The sequence below is a fragment of the Lissotriton helveticus genome, chromosome 7 (assembly GCF_964261635.1).
Source record: "Lissotriton helveticus chromosome 7, aLisHel1.1, whole genome shotgun sequence".
Lineage (NCBI taxonomy): Eukaryota > Metazoa > Chordata > Amphibia > Caudata > Salamandridae > Lissotriton > Lissotriton helveticus.
In genome coordinates this window covers 898,255,288-898,273,682 of record NC_136068.1, presented here as the reverse complement: position 1 = coordinate 898,273,682, position 18,395 = coordinate 898,255,288, and the positions used below count along the sequence as shown (strand labels likewise).

The following is an 18,395-nucleotide window of genomic DNA, read 5'->3' as shown; positions in this document are numbered from 1 at the left end:
AGGAAAGTGGAGAGGAGTAGAGCAGGGAGGGGTAGGGGGTATGTAGTACGGTAAAAGTTTCCATGGATCTGCTTCGGATCATTCAAAAAGCAGGTCCATTCCTTCTCAGGCGCCATCTTGAGGTTAAAACGCCAGATGAGATTTTCGCAGGTATCCTTGTGTTGCTACGACCGGGAGGACAAGGAGGGCTCATCCCATAAAGCTGAAAGGGGTCACAACCCGGGAGCTCAGGCAGTCTACCGGTCAGCAAGCGGGGGAGGCCACCAGCGCCACGTCCATAGAATGCAGGCCGGTAAGTGTGAAGATGCCAGGAAGCGGGGGAGTCCCTGTAGTACCCTCCAACCCAGTAGAAAGCAGCACGGTATCAGCAAACTGCAATGGAGGCAATAGGGCACCCGAGCGCCGCCCCAGTGCCCGTCAGTCAGGTAGGGGCCATCAATATAGATGTCCGGCCAACCCGGCTCCAGGCCCACCATACCCTATTCAATGGTGCACCAGGGCTCACTCACAGTGGTCGGGGCAGTCATCCAGTTGCCACTTCGATTCAAGCCGCCCAGTCCTCCACGGCCAACAAGCCGACCCCGGGGGCGGCCTTGCGCAAGATCGTCGGATGTATCATGATAATCCACAGCGCGGCACAGGCCCAATCCGTGCTCCGCCGGTCCTTACACGTGCCACCGCCAGCCGCCCCAGCAGCGATTCGGCTAGTTAGAAGCTCCACGGGACACACTAGATACAGGGAGTAATGCAGGAGGGGGACTGAGGGGAGGATGTGAGCTGATGAGCAGGATAATAGAAGGATTAGGAGCGGGCCCACGGAGCTCGTTTAAAGCACGTCCGCCATGTTGGACCGCTTGGCCACGCCCTCTGAAATTGACCCTTTTTATGCAAAGTGCCTAGCTGTGGATTGTGAGCCCTAGCTCAGCCGGCACCTTGGGAAACCTAGAAAACCTATACATTTGTGAAACCCTTTGCTTTAATGTCTCTTTGTTTAAATCTCCCCCTCTCCCAAAGAGAAAAGCTGGAAGCAAATGGTCTCCAGTGCGTTCGGTTGCATCAGGGCGCGCCAACGACATTAGATGATGTGGAGGGAGGTGCAAGGGGGCAACGGAAGGGCTTCCACTGCACTCTGGTGGGGGCAACCTGAAGGGCAGCCCATGGTGGGAGTGCCAGTGCTTCCCCATGGGTGGGTGCTAAGGCGGCCAGGAGTACATCTGATTCACATGCCCACAGTGTTGTGGGACGGCTCCCTGCCATCCCATGCACTGAAGGGATTAAGATGTCAAAGAAGATTGACAGAGTGCGATGGCATATAAAGGACATTCAAATCAAGACTACCTAAAAAGTTATCAAACATCTGCTATTTCTAGAACCGTAGTTCTAAGGACAATTTAGGATAACAAAATGTGGTATTGTGTTGACATATATATGAATTTTGTGTTTCTGAGATATTATTCGGCCTATTAGGGGTATTGTCTACAGCAAGTTGCCAGAAATGAAATGCTCATTTTAACTACAGGAAAGGAATTTATAAAACATTACAGGCCTACTTTGTTACCACCGATAAAACTAAATGGAGGTACTATAATACCAGAAGCCTTAAGTTGCATCTAAGAAGTCTCTTCACAACTTCACCATTGTATCTTGTTTTGGGTGCCTAATGTTCAAAATGTAATGCTCATACATTTTTCTTTGTTCATATTTCTTCACAGTGGTTGAATCGCTGCAATAAAAAAGGGATAAAAAATTAAGAAGTATGGTTTTTCACATTCTGCAAAATTAAAGTCCATGCAAAAGGTAGCAAAATGTTTCAGTGACATTTCACTTCTCTCCACTTTAGCTTGAACTTGGTTTTCAAGTGGTACAACATGCTTATTGTACCTAATGAATATTTTTTTGCTGTGCTACAGATACCTCACAGCTGCCCTCCCGCCAAAAGCACCCCTACTTATCTCCTAGCCTCTGCCCAGAGACTTTTACCAGCACTGGAACAGAGGAGCACCTCTGCGCTGAAGGGTTACCGGTGCCGCTCCTCCTTGCAGAGCGCCCACGGCTTCTTTGGCAAACCACCACTCCTCCGACGCTGACAGAGTGTAGCTTGACTCTCCCGTGTGACGGTAAGCACGCCGCCACCGCCTGCAGAACTCCTCTTGCTGCATTCCTTTTTGGCTGCCCATGCCTTCCGCCGACACCCAGCAAGTCAGCCCGGCCCGCAGAATGCAATACTCGCAGCGTGTCACGCACTACTTCGCTTTCAGTCATATTTTGAACAGAAATAATATCCCCACAAAATAAGGCTAACTCCTGCCTCAAACCTAACTGAAACCCCACACACCGAGTGGATTATTCCACCGCGTGAAAAATCCCCATTGGAACGCACAATTATTATGCGTTCCAAAGCAGCGCAGGCCACCTTTTTAGGTCTCGCCTATGAAGTGCGCATGCGCTGCATAGGAGGCCTTTAGCCGCCATTCAGCTCTTTTTCCAAGCACATACTCGTGCTTGTAGCGGCATACAGCTTGCGGGAGTGAGCAGCGGCGCGCCACAAGCACGAGTGTGTGCTTGGAAAAAGAGCAGACTGCGCGCGCATAAGTATTTGTTAATTAACTTTCGGGGCTGCAGGACCGCGCTTGCGTTTCAACGCTTGTTTGCAGTCCAGGCCTTATTGATATTACCCATTCCTTCTCTGCTCTCTCTCTTTGTCTCCTAGTCCCACCCTGCTCCCATCTTTTGTTTCACTATTTGTTACTAGCTGTTCGGCCCCATCTCATCCTTTATTTCTGCTCCCTTCCCTCTGCAGACCATATTGCCCACTCCTGTCCCTCCTCTACCCCCATTTCCTTCTTCCCCTTTGCCGCTCCTCCACTTTACTCTCTCCCCTCGGGTATCCCTGCTCCCCTCCCCATCTCGGTTTCTCTCTCACTCTTTCCTACTCCCTCACTGCTCTTCTGCCTTTGTGTGCTTACCTCTCCTCCACTGCGCCATACTTCCTCTCTTCTCTCCCGTCTTCTCACTGTCAGCTTCCACTCTCCGGCCAGGTCCACTTTTCATTTACTTCCACCTCCCCAACAGCACCACCTGCCCCATCTCTGTTCGTCATGCATCTCCTGCTCACTGCCGTCCTGTCTTACTGTACAGTTGTATCAAAAAATGAGTGATGCCACATATTTTCCAACTCTGTGTAATCAGCTTCTCAATACAGGTTCTTTGCTTTCTGGGACCCCTAGTCCTTGTTTTATATAAAGGGGCTAGGAAAACACCAAGTTCCAGAATGCAATAAAAAATCCTAGACTGGAACAGCTAGTCTCATATGGACCCGAGAAACTTGACAAGGCTGACCTGGGTAATGGGCTTGGTCTTTCACCCCACCACTTTCAAATTTCACTAGCCACTGCTTGGTTTTTCCACTAAGCATCATATTCTACATTAGCCTTAAATGGCAAGCTCAGCAATCGAAATGTCTTGGAATATAGTTAAAAGAAAACCTTGAAGAATTACTGATACACATTAATAAAACAGTTTGCACTAAAATTAAGAACGCAAAAGAATCATGCTCACCTAAGTATATAACCTGGTGTGGGGTAGAATGAAATGTATGAAAATTATGATTTCACACCAAGTGAATTTCATTACAAGCATGTTCCCACTTTAACTCGCTATTTAAATATTTATACGTATAACCTTATACCAGATTTTATCTGGAGAAATAAAGTCAGAATCTCTCTTCCCAAACTAAATATAATAGGAGGAGGGCGCGGGCTACTGAATTGCTGCATCAAACTGCTTTCTTAGTGAGATGAGCTCCTGTTGGATGTACCCGGATAAAATTCTACAACATGCTTTCGCTGTAATCGAAGCTGACATATTAAAACCTCTCTTTATCAATACTTTAATGCTAAACAACATTAAAGTCTCTAATTCATACAATTAAAAGATACAAATAATGCTAAAAGCAACATCTATATTCAAAAGAAATTGATTCATGCTCCATAGAAAAAAATACAATCAACATTTAAACAAGCCTTTGCATAGCCAATAGGTCTAGCTTCTGGGACCTTATAAGTATTTAGTTATGCAGCACAATATCCTTGGTGCAACTTTAACTGTTGCATGGTTAAACACTTATAAGGTCCCAAAGGCGAGACCTATTGGCTATGCCAATGCTTGTTTGCTTTGGAGCATTTAAACTAAATGTTCGCGTTCATGCTGCGGACCGCACCACCCGTCATTCTAAGGGGGGTGGGACGCTCATCTCAAAAAAGGTGTCACCGCAATGAAAAGGTAAGTTGAAGATCCCTGCAACAATTGGCAAACTTGGCATTTTTTGCCAGGAGATTTCAACCACTCGCCAAAACCTTACCTCTGCTGATGCCTGCACACCAACGCTGGCTCTCACACCACCACATACACTTCTTACAACAAACAGCACAAAAATAACCTTCAAGCACTTGTTTTGTTTGCTTTTTGCGCTCTTTGGGAGCACATGCCTTTTTTTGGTCTTTCCTCGCCAACTGCTGCTTGCCTGTTCTCATCATAGCCACCCCCCGCTTTCTCTCTGTTACTCTCCCGACCAAATGCTTTTTAGGTCTCGCCTACGAAGCATGCATGCATTGCATAGGAGAACTTTAGCCGTCATACAGCTCTTTTTCCAAGCACATACTCGTGCTTGTGGCGGCATACAGCTTGCGGAAGTGCGCAGCAGCGCGCAACAAGCACAAGTATGTGCTTGGAAAAAGAGCAAACAGCTGCTACTTAGCGCGGTGCGCGTGCACTCCCCCCCCACTTGTTTTCTCTGTTGTTACTCCCTCTCGCTCGCTCTAGATCCCTTCTGTCAATTTTCTCTCTATAGCTCTCTCCAGTAGTTGCTCTTCTCAGTCTTGCTATCTCTTGTGATTGCCCCTTTCTACATGTCCCTCTTCCTATTGACCCTTATTAGCCCGAGCTCTCGAATATAGCCTTGTAGTCTAGTCTTGGGACTGACACGTAATGGCTTAACTTCCTGACAGGCTTGCACCACTTGATAGGAGCACCCGGCCGAGGCAGGGGATCGGCTTACCCTGAAGCAGTCCTCATCTGAGAGGACTCTGACTCGGTCTTGACTTTGTTGTGACCCCCGCTAAGCCTTTCTGCCGCATGGCTCCACTGGATCCTGCTTGGGACCATGCTTTTCTTTAGGATATGCCCATGCAAATACGAGATGACCTATTTGCGATGGCTCTATTTTTATTATTTTGCAATTGATTTTATTTAGTTTTAATGGTATGGCGCTGTAAATAGTTTTTTCCTATTCTGCAATTCTATGCCCAGCCCACTCTGTGCCCAGCTCCGTCCGTCATTCGAACCATTTACTGCTCAGTGCCCCCGGGGTAATCCTCAGCCCGAGTTCTCCAATATAGTCTTGTAGTCTAGTCTTGGGACAGTCACGTAATGGCTTAACTTCCCAACAGGCTTGCACCACTGATTGGAGCACCAGGCCGAGGCAGAGGGTCGGCCTTCCCTGAAGCACTCTGCCTCTGAGAGGACTCCGACTCGGTCTTGGATTTGTTGTGACCCCTGCTAAGCGGTTCTCCCGCATGGTGCCACTGGATCCTGCTCTGGACCGTGCTTTTCTTTAGGATATGCCTATGCAATTACGAGATGACCTTATATTTTCCAGTGGTCGACACCCCCTACGCTCGCCACACCGGGCTAGTTGATACTACCGCTTTTGATATTCCACACGGTAACATTGACTGATTGCAAGCATTACTTAATAGAATTTTGTTGCGCTACTTACAGTGAGCCTATTCTCTACATAATGGCACATTCTTGATGCTCATTTGGCTTTTCCTCCTTCACGGTGGCCCATATTTACGTGCATTGAGCTTGATATGGTGAATTTTAATTCTTCCTTCTTTATGGCCCATAATTAACGCATATTCATTTCACTTCCTCAATCATTAGTGGACCTACTTATTGTGAAGCGATTTCTACATGCAGTGATTCTCACCTGGCGCTTCTTTACTTGTAGAATCCACTATCCCTTAGTGTATCCTCCAAGCAACTACCTGGGTGGTTCACCCCTGGCTTCCTACCTCTGGGTGAGACCCTACGCCATTTCCTGGACCCCTACACACCCTCTCTCTCTCTCTACCTCTCTCTTTCTCCACCCTCTCTCTCCCTCCGCCACCCTCTCTCTCTCTCTTCCTCCACCCGCTCTCTCTCTACACCTCTCTCTACCACTCCATCTCTCTCGCTCTCTACACACCTCTCTCTACACACCTTTCTCTCTCTACCTTTAAGTGACAGCCGGCGTCTGATAGCACTGCTTGTCCTTTAACATTTTTTTTTAAATAAAGCATTGGCACAGCCAATAGGTCTCGCCTTTGGGACCTTATATGTGTTTAGTTATCCAGTACAATATCCTTGGTGCAACAACATCAAGTGGTGCATGGCTAAACACTTATAAGGTCCCTAAGCAGAGACCTATTGGCTACGCCAATGCTGGTTTTTCATTTGTTTACATCCCCTAACACCCAGCTCCTCCCTCTGAACCTCCTCTACTGCAAACGAAAAAAATGTATGCACAAAACATTATTTACAATGCCAATAGCTTTAACTTTCATAAAGGTGAGACCAATTGCATTGAAAATGCTGGTTACTTTTTTGAGGGACCGGCAGCTGGATTTTGTTACCTGGTAGTTCTTTTTACTTGATCTTTTGCCCATATGTTTTTTCAATTTACAGGTCCAAGATTGGCATTTTTTGTTGTTGGGAATGTTGTTCTACACCACCAAACATTTTTCTTTTATTGCCTGTACTGTTTGCAGATACAGAATAGCATGTGCAAAAAGCACTGGAATGGTAAAATCCTTGCGTAACTCAACTGAAATGCGAAACCTATTGGTTTTGCCAATGCTTGTCCGATTTGCACCTGGTTGAACCTGAACAGCAGGTGTCTAATTCCATGGGAGGCCTACTTTTATTTTGAAGGAAAACTTTTTTCGATATGAATTAGAATATTTACTATAGTTTTTCATGGAATCATTATCTAAATCAATTCACACACAACTATTTAACAATTGCAAGACAGTTAAAGCGCAGCTTAATTAAGAGCAGCTGAGTAGATAAACACAAGCACTTTGAAGCTAATGTAATAACAAACACTACAGACAAAATATTTTTAAAAAAAGTAACTTTATATAAACAGCTGCACTGGGCACATAAAATCTACAAATATTTGATATAATTAAAAACAAATCTTATAGTTTCACAAACAGCTTTCTGAAACTTAGATCGGACTTTGTTGACGAAGAGCTCTGGCGTCTCTGAACAGTGTTCATTCAGGTCTCTTATTAGTGAAAGGGCAAAGTGTCGTTTCTTTATTATAATATGTACTGTTCAGACCTCCTGTGCGCCAAAAGCAGCAAAAACATTCGAAACAAAGGAGGGTTCAAATCTTCTTCTATCAGAAAGTAAATCTCTCTAACTTGGGCATGGGACCAATTCCATTTATGCTGGAAGTCTTCTGTGTCTCATCACCACCTTAGACAAACGCAAGTCATCAGATCTAGTTTTTATTGTGCATTTCAATGAGACTCGACCACAGACATATTCTGGTGCTGAAGCTATTACAAAGGTCCTACCCAGAAAAAAGCAAGTTCACGTCAGCAGGGTTGTGCTGACCTTTAGGAGACTATTTACCCTGTAGGAACAGATTAATTATTCTAAACCCAAGCGCACCAGACAAGCCATTTTACTGTCAGTCATCCGGCAGCCAGATCCTAGATATTTCCCATGGTACAGGAAGCGAAACCACTGCCCTTTCCGTCAGTGTCCTCATGCAGATGCAATACTAAGGCTATTTGTAGGGTGAGACATTACGTGTGAATGGGAGCGCTGTGGCTTGAAAACATTATTGTTTAAAAAAGAATGCAAGGTATTTAACATGGTTGAACATCCCTGTCTAGATCACAACCTAGTATATTGTAAAATAATAAAAAATAAAAAGTGGCGCACTAGTTTAGCTTTCAGAGAGAAAACGTATTCATTATATAATATTTCTTAAAGTTCCTTTAATAATGAATGTTATTTTTGTCACCCAAATGTATGCAATTTAGGCTCAGGTACGGCACCATCCTCTGCTGAACCAACATTAAATGTACATCGCATTTAAAACCAGGGCTTAATTGGTGTTGGTGAAACACCTTCATACACACCTCGGCTTCCACGACCGGGGGGATCTTGGTATAAAGCTTAGACCAGATGGTCATATGAAGACTTCATATACACACAACGTGCTGGGTGGGTGGGTGCTTGGAAAAGTATTCATGTAGAGAACAGTCGAGTAAAGAAATGAGTCTGAAAATGAAATCTCCTTATACTGTTAACAGTAGCACAATTGATCGGAAAGGTTCAAGGTCCTGCGGACAATATGGTAAATAAGCCAGCTCCGTAGAGGGATTTACTCTGCTTTATACCTATACCTGCGCTTTCTTTTCCTCCAATGGTAAAACCTGGATTCAGAAAACGGGTAAACACGCCTTGAACATTTCAAAACGAACTCAGTTTAGAGCAGTAGCATTACAAAAAACGCATCATAGAAGTATCTTAATGTTTGTCTTCACAGATTAAATGCTACAATTCCGGGACCATTTCAAGCACTGCTGGATAAACGATGAGATGGTCAGCCATAGTTTGTAATAAGGTGAAATCTGTTATCTTTTTTCTGCTGTGAATACTTCCATGATCTGGGTCTATTTTTCTAGACCAGAAAAGTCGGGACCCCCTTGGCCGTAATTTCCAGAAATATCGGCACCACTGAAGTCAAAGCCTGGCGTCTAAAACAGGGAAACAAAAAGAGACAGACAAATGTGTTAAGTCATCTTCAATTACACCAACGACTGGAAAGCCCAAAAAGTCTCGCTTTTGGGACCGACTGTCTTTGCCAATGGTTTTAAGCCTTTCTGTACATCATTCTCGTTTTTTGTTTACTGATTTGGATCTTTAAGTTTTTTTTTTTAAAGCAACAGGGATTGCATGGGAGGGGGAAGCAACACAGGCGGGGTGAGGAGGAGAAGCAACAAGCAAGAGAGAAGGGTGTAAGGAAGCAACACAGCGGCAGGCCTGCGGAGGAGTAGCAAATTGTGAGTGAGGAATATGGAACAGTGGGAAGAAGCACGTGGGTCAGAAAGAAGCAACTTGGCAGGAGGGTTGTAAACAAGAGCGAGCAACTAGAGAGGGCAGGGAGAAGTATACCAGTGAATGACAGCAACAAGGAGTGCAGGGGGAGAGACGTATATGAGGGTGATAACTAGAACACACTTGCAATCTCATGGAGTGCTTATCCCCAAAAATATATATATATTAAGTGTTTGAAAAGCTAGCAGAGAAGCTCGTCAAACAAAAAAGAGGCAATGCTCCATGGGAGGCACAAACAAGATTGAGTAGCTGTGACATGATTAAGAAACAAACAAATGAGTGACAGGAAACCCAACCAATGGTAAGCAATGGGTGGGCTCCAAACTATGTATGTTCTTGGTCAGTCCACAATATGTCTTGCAACAGATAGCGCATGCACTGTCTAGTAAGCGCGGCCTAAAAAATGCAGCATTGTGAGCTGCTGCAATTAGATGGAGTAGGTACAACCAATTCAGAAGTAATTACTAGATTTGCTGAAAATGCTACAGAGAAATGCTGGGAGCTAGTGGGGAGAGGCTTTTGCTCGCTCACTACTCCGGGGATCAATTCCAGTGAAGTAGGCTCTTAATGTAGAACATAATGGTACTACAGCACTCCTGCCCTTAAAATCTACAGGCCAATCTCCCAGCTCCCGTACTTGGCCAAAGTGCTGGAACAACATGTCCTCAAAACACTTTCCATCTTTCTTGAGGAACATAGTCTATTACATCCTAGACAAGCTGGCTTCAGAGCCCATCATAGCACGGAGCTGGTGATGCTATCCGTTCTGGGTGAGATGAGGGTCATGGCGGACAAGAAAGTATCGAGTGCCCTGATTTTATTAGATCTGTCAGCGGCATTCGATACGGTTAACCATAAAATCCTCTTGTCCCGTCTTGCTAATGTGGGTATAGTGGGATCTGCATACCAATGGCTTGAATCCTTCTTGACCAACCGGACTCAGAGGGTACAGTTAGGGGATCTGGTATCGATCGCCGGCCCCCTGGTTTGTGGTGTCCCGCAGGGCTCGGCGCTGTCACCCTTGCTTTTTAATCTCTACCTTCAACCATTGGTGGAGATCTTGGCCAAATTGGACTGCCAGGTCTTCAATTATGCAGACGATACCCAGCTACTTGTACGGATCAACAACTCCAGTGCCTCTCAGGCACACGTACAAGAGGTGCTGCGTTTTACAGCAAGTTGGATGATAGATAATTCTCTCAAAATAAATCCTGATAAGACGGAGATCCTGGCCGTTTCTTACATCAATAGTCCTTGGTGTGACCTGTATTGGCCGCCGGAACTGGGAGTCATCCCTAATCCAGTTCTAGTGGTTAGAAGCCTGGGCATTAAAATCGATGCCGACCTCTCTATGAACAATCAGGTGTCGGCGGTGGTTGGCACCTGTACAGGGATATTGAGGTGTTTGCGAAAACTTGTTCTTCTCCTCACTACTAATTCCCTTAAGGTCATTGTTTCTGCCACAATTTTGTCCCGGTTGGACTACGGGAATGCCCTTTACATTGGCCTCCCTTGGAAATTAACAAGTAGATTGCAGGTGGTGCAGAACGACGCGGCACGTCTAATTTTTGACCAACCCAGACGGACTCATGCTTCCCCCCTGCTGGCTAAATTACACTGGCTACCTATTAGGCAACGAGCCTCATTTAAGGGCCTTTGCATAGCCCACAAGGCCATCTACGGTCAAGCCCCAGCTTATATTAAGGATCGGGTGACGTGCTATATTCCTGCTCGGACCCTCCGCTCTTCCGTAGCTTGTCGCTTGGTCAACCCCCAGTTTCACTTGGCCTGCAAAGGCGGCATTGCCTTCTCCACCTTGATTCCATTGCTTTGGAATGACTTACCTGACAGTCTGCGTAAGGAACCTGCCCTCCTTCCTTTTAGGAAAAAACTTAAGACTATCTTGTTCCTGGAGGCACTGACCACGAAATAAACCATTCACTTCAGCCCCGCACATTGTCTGTTGTAATTCTTTCCTCTAGAAGCACGAAGAGACCGGATGGTGAACCAGCGATATACAAAAACTAACAATAACAATCCTGCCAGGGGCAGACAGACCAGATTCTCTCAGGCCACACCCACTGTCTCATACTATTGGACTGTAGACCCCCAAATTCAGTTATTGGCTTTAATGTTTTTTTCCAAGGTATACTATTGTGTGGATGGGTTTTCCGACCAGGTCACAGAATTGGAGGTTGATTACATTGTCTCATTTGTGATTCCATTAGATTTTGATGATCGGATCAAGCAGTCCATTCGTTAAACTGCATACGCACAATTATATTTGACCAGTGCGTGTTCTTTGAAAAACTTCTTTTGCTGGCATAATAACATTTTAACTGCTGTTTTTTGGATCTACAGGTTGTTGTATGGGTGCCTAAGCATGTCATTAAATAGAGGCACAATCCTATTTACTGGGCGCTCCTGGGCTTTCATTTCATTTATTTTATTTTGCGGTCATGATAATATGTTGTTGGATTTCACCTTTTTATTTGTTCACAAAGTGAAGTTGTGTGGGCAGGCTTTTTAACAATGCAACAAAAAACTGGACCTTTGTCAGAAAAATCTACCAGGCAATATTTTGCTGTGTGTGTTCACCACTTTCAAAGCAAATGTCTTCTTTGAAGGTACAACTTAACTGTTGTAAAGCAGCCTGTTCAGCTAGGAAGCGCTTTTTAAATCATTATTAATAATAATCATAAGAATTTGTTTTTTAAAGTGCATACCTACCCTTTGCAGAATGTCCCAGCCCTAGGATTGAGACACAGGAGAAGAAGTTGCCCAGCCTAGAGAGGAGGATCAGTTCAAGCTAAAAAGCCAGGTTTTTCGTTTTTTTTCCCCAGAAGAGGGTTTCGGATGGGGTTTGCCGAATTTCCACAGGCAGAGCGTTACAGGCTTTTGGCACCAAAAGGCTGAAAGAACAGCCTCTTATTCTTGGTCCTTTTGAATTTCGGAATGATAGGTTTTAGGTTCCACTGATCTTCAATATCTCAATGGAACATAGGGTTTTACCATTGATCAAAGATATTGGGGAGCTTGAGATGCAAGATCCTTAAAGCAATAGTACAATTCTTTAAAGGTGACTCTATGCTTCACCTCAGCCAGTGTAGTTTTCTTAGAGTGGGGTCAATAGGTGCTCGATTCGGAAACGTGAGTAATGCTTAGATGCCCGCTTAAGAAACTTGAGTAATGCCCAGGCTGCAGCGTTCTGGACATGCTGCTGCCTGCTTAAGGGGGGACTGGGACACACCCGGATATAGATGGTTGCACAAGTCCAGTCTGGATGTCACCAGAGCCTGAATCACTGTTTTTGGGGAAGCTTCAGGTATGAGACTTTTCTTAAGGATCTCAGCATCCCAAAACACTTCCACGCAAGGGCAGTAATCTGGTCATCAAAGAACAGCTTGTCGTTGAACCAGATGCCCAGATTTTTTACCTTGGTCTTGGGTAAGAGCAGAGGACCAAGGTCATCAGGTCACCTGGCACTGGACCAAATATTCAGGTGCTTGCCGAGGACCTCTACCTCAGAGTTCCCCACATTCAGTTTCAGACAATTTGAGTGCATCCATGCTGCCACTTCTGACAGGCAAGAGCAGAGGGCAGAGGCCAGTGTTGCTTTTTTGTGACAGCGTGATGACAATTTGCGTATCGTCTACGTAAAAAATGATGGTAAAACCGTACCGCTCAATGACCTCTACTAGTGGGCAGACATTACATTAAAAAGAGTTTGGCTGAGTGAAGTGCCCGGGACAACAACCTGTTGCAAAGGGCACACCGTTGACTTGAAACGTTTTAGAGAGATCTGGAAGGTGCGCCCTGACAGGAATGAGGCCAGCCAGCGCAACAAAGTGCTGCTGATGCCATAGTTCCAAAGCCTCTTTATCAGAATGTTATGAGAGACAGTGTCAAAGGCGGAACTGAGATCTAACATTAGGATAGCCGCTTTGTACTCTTTGTCCATGATCTGGCAGGCTGATTCAGAGGCCAGTAGCTGGGCAAATTCGGGATTGTGGGAGGGGCAGAAACCAGATTGGGTCCCATGCAGAAGGTTGCTATTCTCCAGGTGGCTATAGAACTGCATATTCACATGCTTCCCTGCAATTTTTGAAAATAAGAGCAGCAGTGATATAGGTCAGTAGTTTTCCGGCTTGGCCAGAACAAGGAGAGGTAACAAAACAGCTGCATGTAATTTTATTAATATGCCTTTCTTTTTCTTCTCTTACAGGATTGGATTTTGTATATTTCATATTGAAAACTGTAAGCTACAACGGCATCAAAGATAATAAAATTCCTCAGCTATAAGCAAAAGTGTGTGTGCTTTACTAATAATAGTATGTGTTTATGCTTCTATGTAACAAAGCTATGATCTGTAAGCAGTAAATAGTGTGTGCATCCTGTTGCTTCTAATTGATTTGTGTTTTGAGAGGACTATATTTGGCCTCCAGCTGATTAATAATTTTGTATGAAAACATTTCTGACAATCATTTTGCAAAATATATGTACAAATTCCCAGATTCTGAGGATTACTGGGTTCACCCCATGTGAATTTATTGGCACTGAAACAGGAGGCGATGGGCTCAACTTCACAGTGCAAGTCTCTGGAGCCAATGACCCAAACTGAGGCTTGTGCCCAGAAAGAATTGCTTGACCACACAGTGCATTTGGCCCGCAGCCCCCCCCGGCTCATAAGGAGAGACTGGTTAAGTACCAGGGAGCATCTGCTGCTTGAGGGTTCCTCACCCACACTTTGAGCTTAACTCAATGGTCAACAGTCTGTGGAGGAGAAGAAGATTTAGCCTCCATAAGACCATCATCTTCTTTGGATAGTGACAAATGAAACAGTCTGAAATAGGTTGTCTAGTACCGAGGAAAAGACAGCCTGAGACCTTATACTTTGACATTCCTCAGGGTTACTATCACCACTTGCACAGACCTAGTCAAGATAACTTCCATGTGGGATGGACTACAAAAAGGTGGTTTATGATCTCATTGGTAGAAAGGATGCTTGTGACCGTGTAAAATTGTTAAACGGTAACATAATTATTTTTGTTAACTTAGCCTCTACTTCTCTTCCAGTTTGTCTACCAACCCCCATTTTGTGTCCCTGCGAGGACTTTTTGCAAAGTTAGAAGTTACATGTTCACTGAAAGCTAGTTGTGCACGCAAATGTTCCTATCTACACGCCCACCAACGCCTGTAACCTCCCTTGCCTATTTACAAAGAGGACATGGGAGGGGGTTTATCAGGATTCAACAGTTCAGCATGTAAGCATTATACAAAGGGGTTGTGTAAGCAATATGTAACAATGACAAAGGGGTTTTAGTGCTTGTCTTACTGTACCAACATGTATAAATACTGTGTTTTAACCTAAACTTGTTAGCCCCCTCCCATGGGCACTTTCAGTGTCTGAATGATGAAACTCCTCTCATGAGTGAAATAAACGTGTATTCTGTTTCCACTCCAGTGTTGATCCTCATTCTGTGAACCCGTAGACAAAGGGTGTCCCTGCACCAGTGAGACTGATAGGAATCTCACTTCTACACAACTATCAAGACTTCATACTTTCCTAGTAACTCTTCTTCCCAATGATGAAATCCTGTGTCAGCGCATGGTTACTTTGCATGCAAGCTAGGTATTTCGATAGGGATCTAGCAACAGTGGTAGAACACAGATTGGAAGAACGCACCAATTACTCTTGGCCCTCAAACAAAAATCTGTGATTGCTGGAGAATCCGGATCCAATCCTCACTGTTTCACATAAATATAATGAAACAGGCAAGGGAATGCATATCACAAGAGAAAGAAGGCTACCTCTTAAGATGTACTGTACCAGCTGACCAAGCCCTCACCCGAGGTCTTGAAGCAGTTTCTAGTCTTGATACCATGGGACATGACAGTCAAAGTTGTAAATAAGAAAAGACCAAGGTATAAAAGCATTTCAAACTTCTATAGCCATTTTCTCAAATGGTGCACATATTTTTGCTAATATGTGTACTTGGTCCATTCCAATTTCCTTTGTCTCAACAGTAACTTTGCCTGTAAATTCCATCTGTTACAATTATTTTCAAAGTCTGCCAAAGGTGGTAAAATATTTATTCTTACAAAAATGTTTCAACCATAGGCAGAACATCTTGTGTTCAAAACAACAGTGTCCAGCACCTGAACCAAAAAGGCCTGCATGCCAAAATTTCAGTTACTCTCTAAGGCTCTCCTTGAGGTGTTTCTCTAACAGTGCTCACTGCACAAACAGGAATTCTCTGTGGTTGAAAAGGTTTGCAGTCAGTAACATTTTTATATGCTTAGTATAGTGAAGCATCAGAGGCACAAAAGTAAAGTGGAATGATTCTATGGAGTATACACTCTTAAAACTTTGTGTATAGCCTTACAAAGAAGGCATGTTTAGAAAAGCTCCTGAATACACACAAAACCTAAAATGATGTATGTTAGACCTGGCATCCTTGGCGTGGTTTCCCCCTAACTTTTTGCCTTGAGACCCAGTTTTTGCTGGCCTTATGACTTTGCCCACTTTGCTAACATGCTTGTATGTTTGACTCAAAACATGGTAACATTGGCTTACCCAATTGACATATTTAATTTATTTTGTAAGTCCTTAGTAACGTGGTACAACATGTGCCCAGGGCCTGTAAATTAAATTATACTAGTGGGCCTGCAGCACTGATTGTGTCACCCACGTAAGAAGCACCGTTAACATGTCTCGGGCCTGCCATTAGAGATCCTTTGTGTACAGTTTTAAACTGCCATGTCGACCTGGCAAAATAAATCTTTAGCCAGGCTCAAACCTTCCTTTTTAATATATATGTCCCCCTGGACAGCCCAGAGGGCAGGGTGCATTGTATTGAAAATGCTGGATATGTACTTTTAAGTTTTACATGTCCTGGTAGTGGAAAACTCAAAGTTGTTTTTCACTACTGCAAGGCCTATCCCTCCCATAGGATAACATCGGAGGTGCCTTATTACATATTATGAGTAATTTCCAAATTGGAAGAGATAACTGGTTCATGTTTGGTGTCTCTGGAATCCTAATTGAAAATCTTAAATTATGGTGAAGTCAGCATTTAAATTACAATTTTGAAAATGCCACTTTTAGAAAGTAGAATTTTTCTTTCCTTAGCCATTTGTTGCTTGCAGCCTGTCTCTTGATGGACCATCACTGGCAGGATGTGAGGTAGGAGCTGGGCACAGCCCTATTTACAATTGAATAGGATGTGTCCTGTCTCCTCACAAGGGGCTGCATGCCCCCTGTAGTTAGTCATCTGTGCACTTCAAAGGCATGCCTCTAGAAGCTCCTCCAAACTTCGGAGGCACAACTTTGTATACATGAAGAACCTCAGACACCACCATTACAGAACACTTCTGGACCGGTTGATGCTCCGCCAGCAAGGAGTGCTGTGCTGCTACAAGGACTGCTACTCTGCTGGACTGCTTCTCTGAAGGAAGTGCTGCCTGCTGTCCTCTTGCCTGGGGAAGAAGAACTGGACCTGCAATCCATCTTTAACCCAGCACCTCAGAGTGATTCAAAGGGCTAGTCTGATGGGTTCCTGACCTGAGCCTCGGGGACATAGAAGGCTCCCCACCAGCTCCTGGACCGGTCTTCTGTGAGTTCCTGGCCCCCCAAGAGGTGTCCCTCAGGTACTGGAACCTTGATGTGTCTCAGCGGGCTCCTAATTCAAGCTTTTGGCCTCTTCACAACAACGAACAGGCCTGTTTGCACCAAAACTGCACCGCTCACACCGTAAACAGAATGAGCAGCTGCTAGCCCCTCTCTTTGCACAGCAGCATCGATAGCCCATGAGATACCGCCAAAGCAAAACTCCAGCTCATCCGCAAACGACGCCCGGCCTGCTCTTCGTGTCACCCGGACTGCCACCCGCGACGCTCTCCTTGCTCCTCACAACCCTCTCCAATGCGAACAGGACTCTTGGCACAACATTTGAGAAGATAAACCTTCGGCAGGACTAATCTGGGTCTGTATCAAATGCATGCTTCATCGGGGTTAGCCTGAAGTTTGACTTTGACCCGGCCTGGCGCAACCAGATAGGTGTGGTTGGTGTGTTATACTTTTAGGAGCTATATTGCATTTTTTTCGTTAAAAATCCATAACTCAGGTTCTACTGATTGGATTTTTGTAATGGCGGTCTTGTTTTAGTTATTAAAGTAAGCTCTATTCCTCTAACATGTTGTGGGATCTTTTTGTTTGAAGTGTTGCACAAATACTTTACCCACTGCCTCTAAGTTAAGCTGACTGTTGTGTAGCATGCTACCAGGGGGTTGAGAACAGGTGAATTTGGGGTTGCTTGCGCCTTTCCCGGACTAGAATTGTGGATGCTGCTTGACCAGGGCACACACCCCAGTCAACCAGTGACCCAATTTATAACAATTGACTTCCTCAATACATGTTTCTTTTTGTCTCTCAACCTGCCATTTACTCAGTTGAAAACTCTTTAAGGTAGCACAAGGTTAAGTAGGAAAAACAATCAAGAGTTGTACATGCTGGCAGAAAGGTGCTAATAAACATGTCTAGTAATATTGATGGACCTTAAAGGTCCCTGATTCAATTCAGATACAAGTCCAGATTTCCCTCTACCGTTATGAAGGTACTCCTCCCACCAAATTTAGAGATAACCGCCAGCCCTGCTGTCATTTCTGTACATTGAAAGGAAGCTCTGTCATGGCAATTCCTTTCAAAGTACTAAATGGTTGGTGTAAGGCTGCAGTTGGTTCTGACGGCCTGACCCAAAACTATTGACAGTCTTTTATTTTTCAAAAACAAAACTTTCAAAGTGGGAGTTTGTTTTTGAAAAACAAAAAACTAATGACCCCCACAACCTGGGAGATGCCTCCCAGGTTGTGGGTATTATCATTGTTTTTTTCCTGTCCCTCACCACCAAGCTTCTCCTGGCGATGGCGGACATAAAAAAGGCATTACACTGGCCACCCTAAATGGGGCATACAGTGTAATATCCTTACTCTGATGGCTTCCACTCCGTCGGGCTGTTTTAGAAAGTATTTCTTCAACAGAGTAGGGACCCAGTCAACAAAATCCTTAAGGTCTTCCCATCTCTAAATGAGGTGGGCAAACTGTGTTTGGTGGGAAGGGTATAAAATCGCATTTGTGACAGAGTATCTTGTCTGCCAAATTCGAACTCGTGCCCCTTGTATATTTATAGCATTCAAGGTGAATAAGAAAACAAGTT

At 44.6% G+C, this 18,395-nt stretch overlaps 1 protein-coding gene across 1 annotated transcript in view; it reads right to left on the bottom strand.

Annotated features, from left to right (window-relative positions):
- Positions 1-7,157: 7,157 nt before the first annotated feature.
- The window catches only part of NUDCD2 (NudC domain containing 2), a 158,630-nt gene continuing 147,392 nt past the window's right edge, over positions 7,158-18,395 (bottom strand). The window contains exon 4 of the mRNA XM_078653404.1: positions 7,158-8,819. Coding sequence (XP_078509530.1) covers positions 8,736-8,819 — 84 coding nt within the window. The 3' untranslated portion in view covers positions 7,158-8,735. The remainder of the gene's footprint in view (positions 8,820-18,395) is intronic.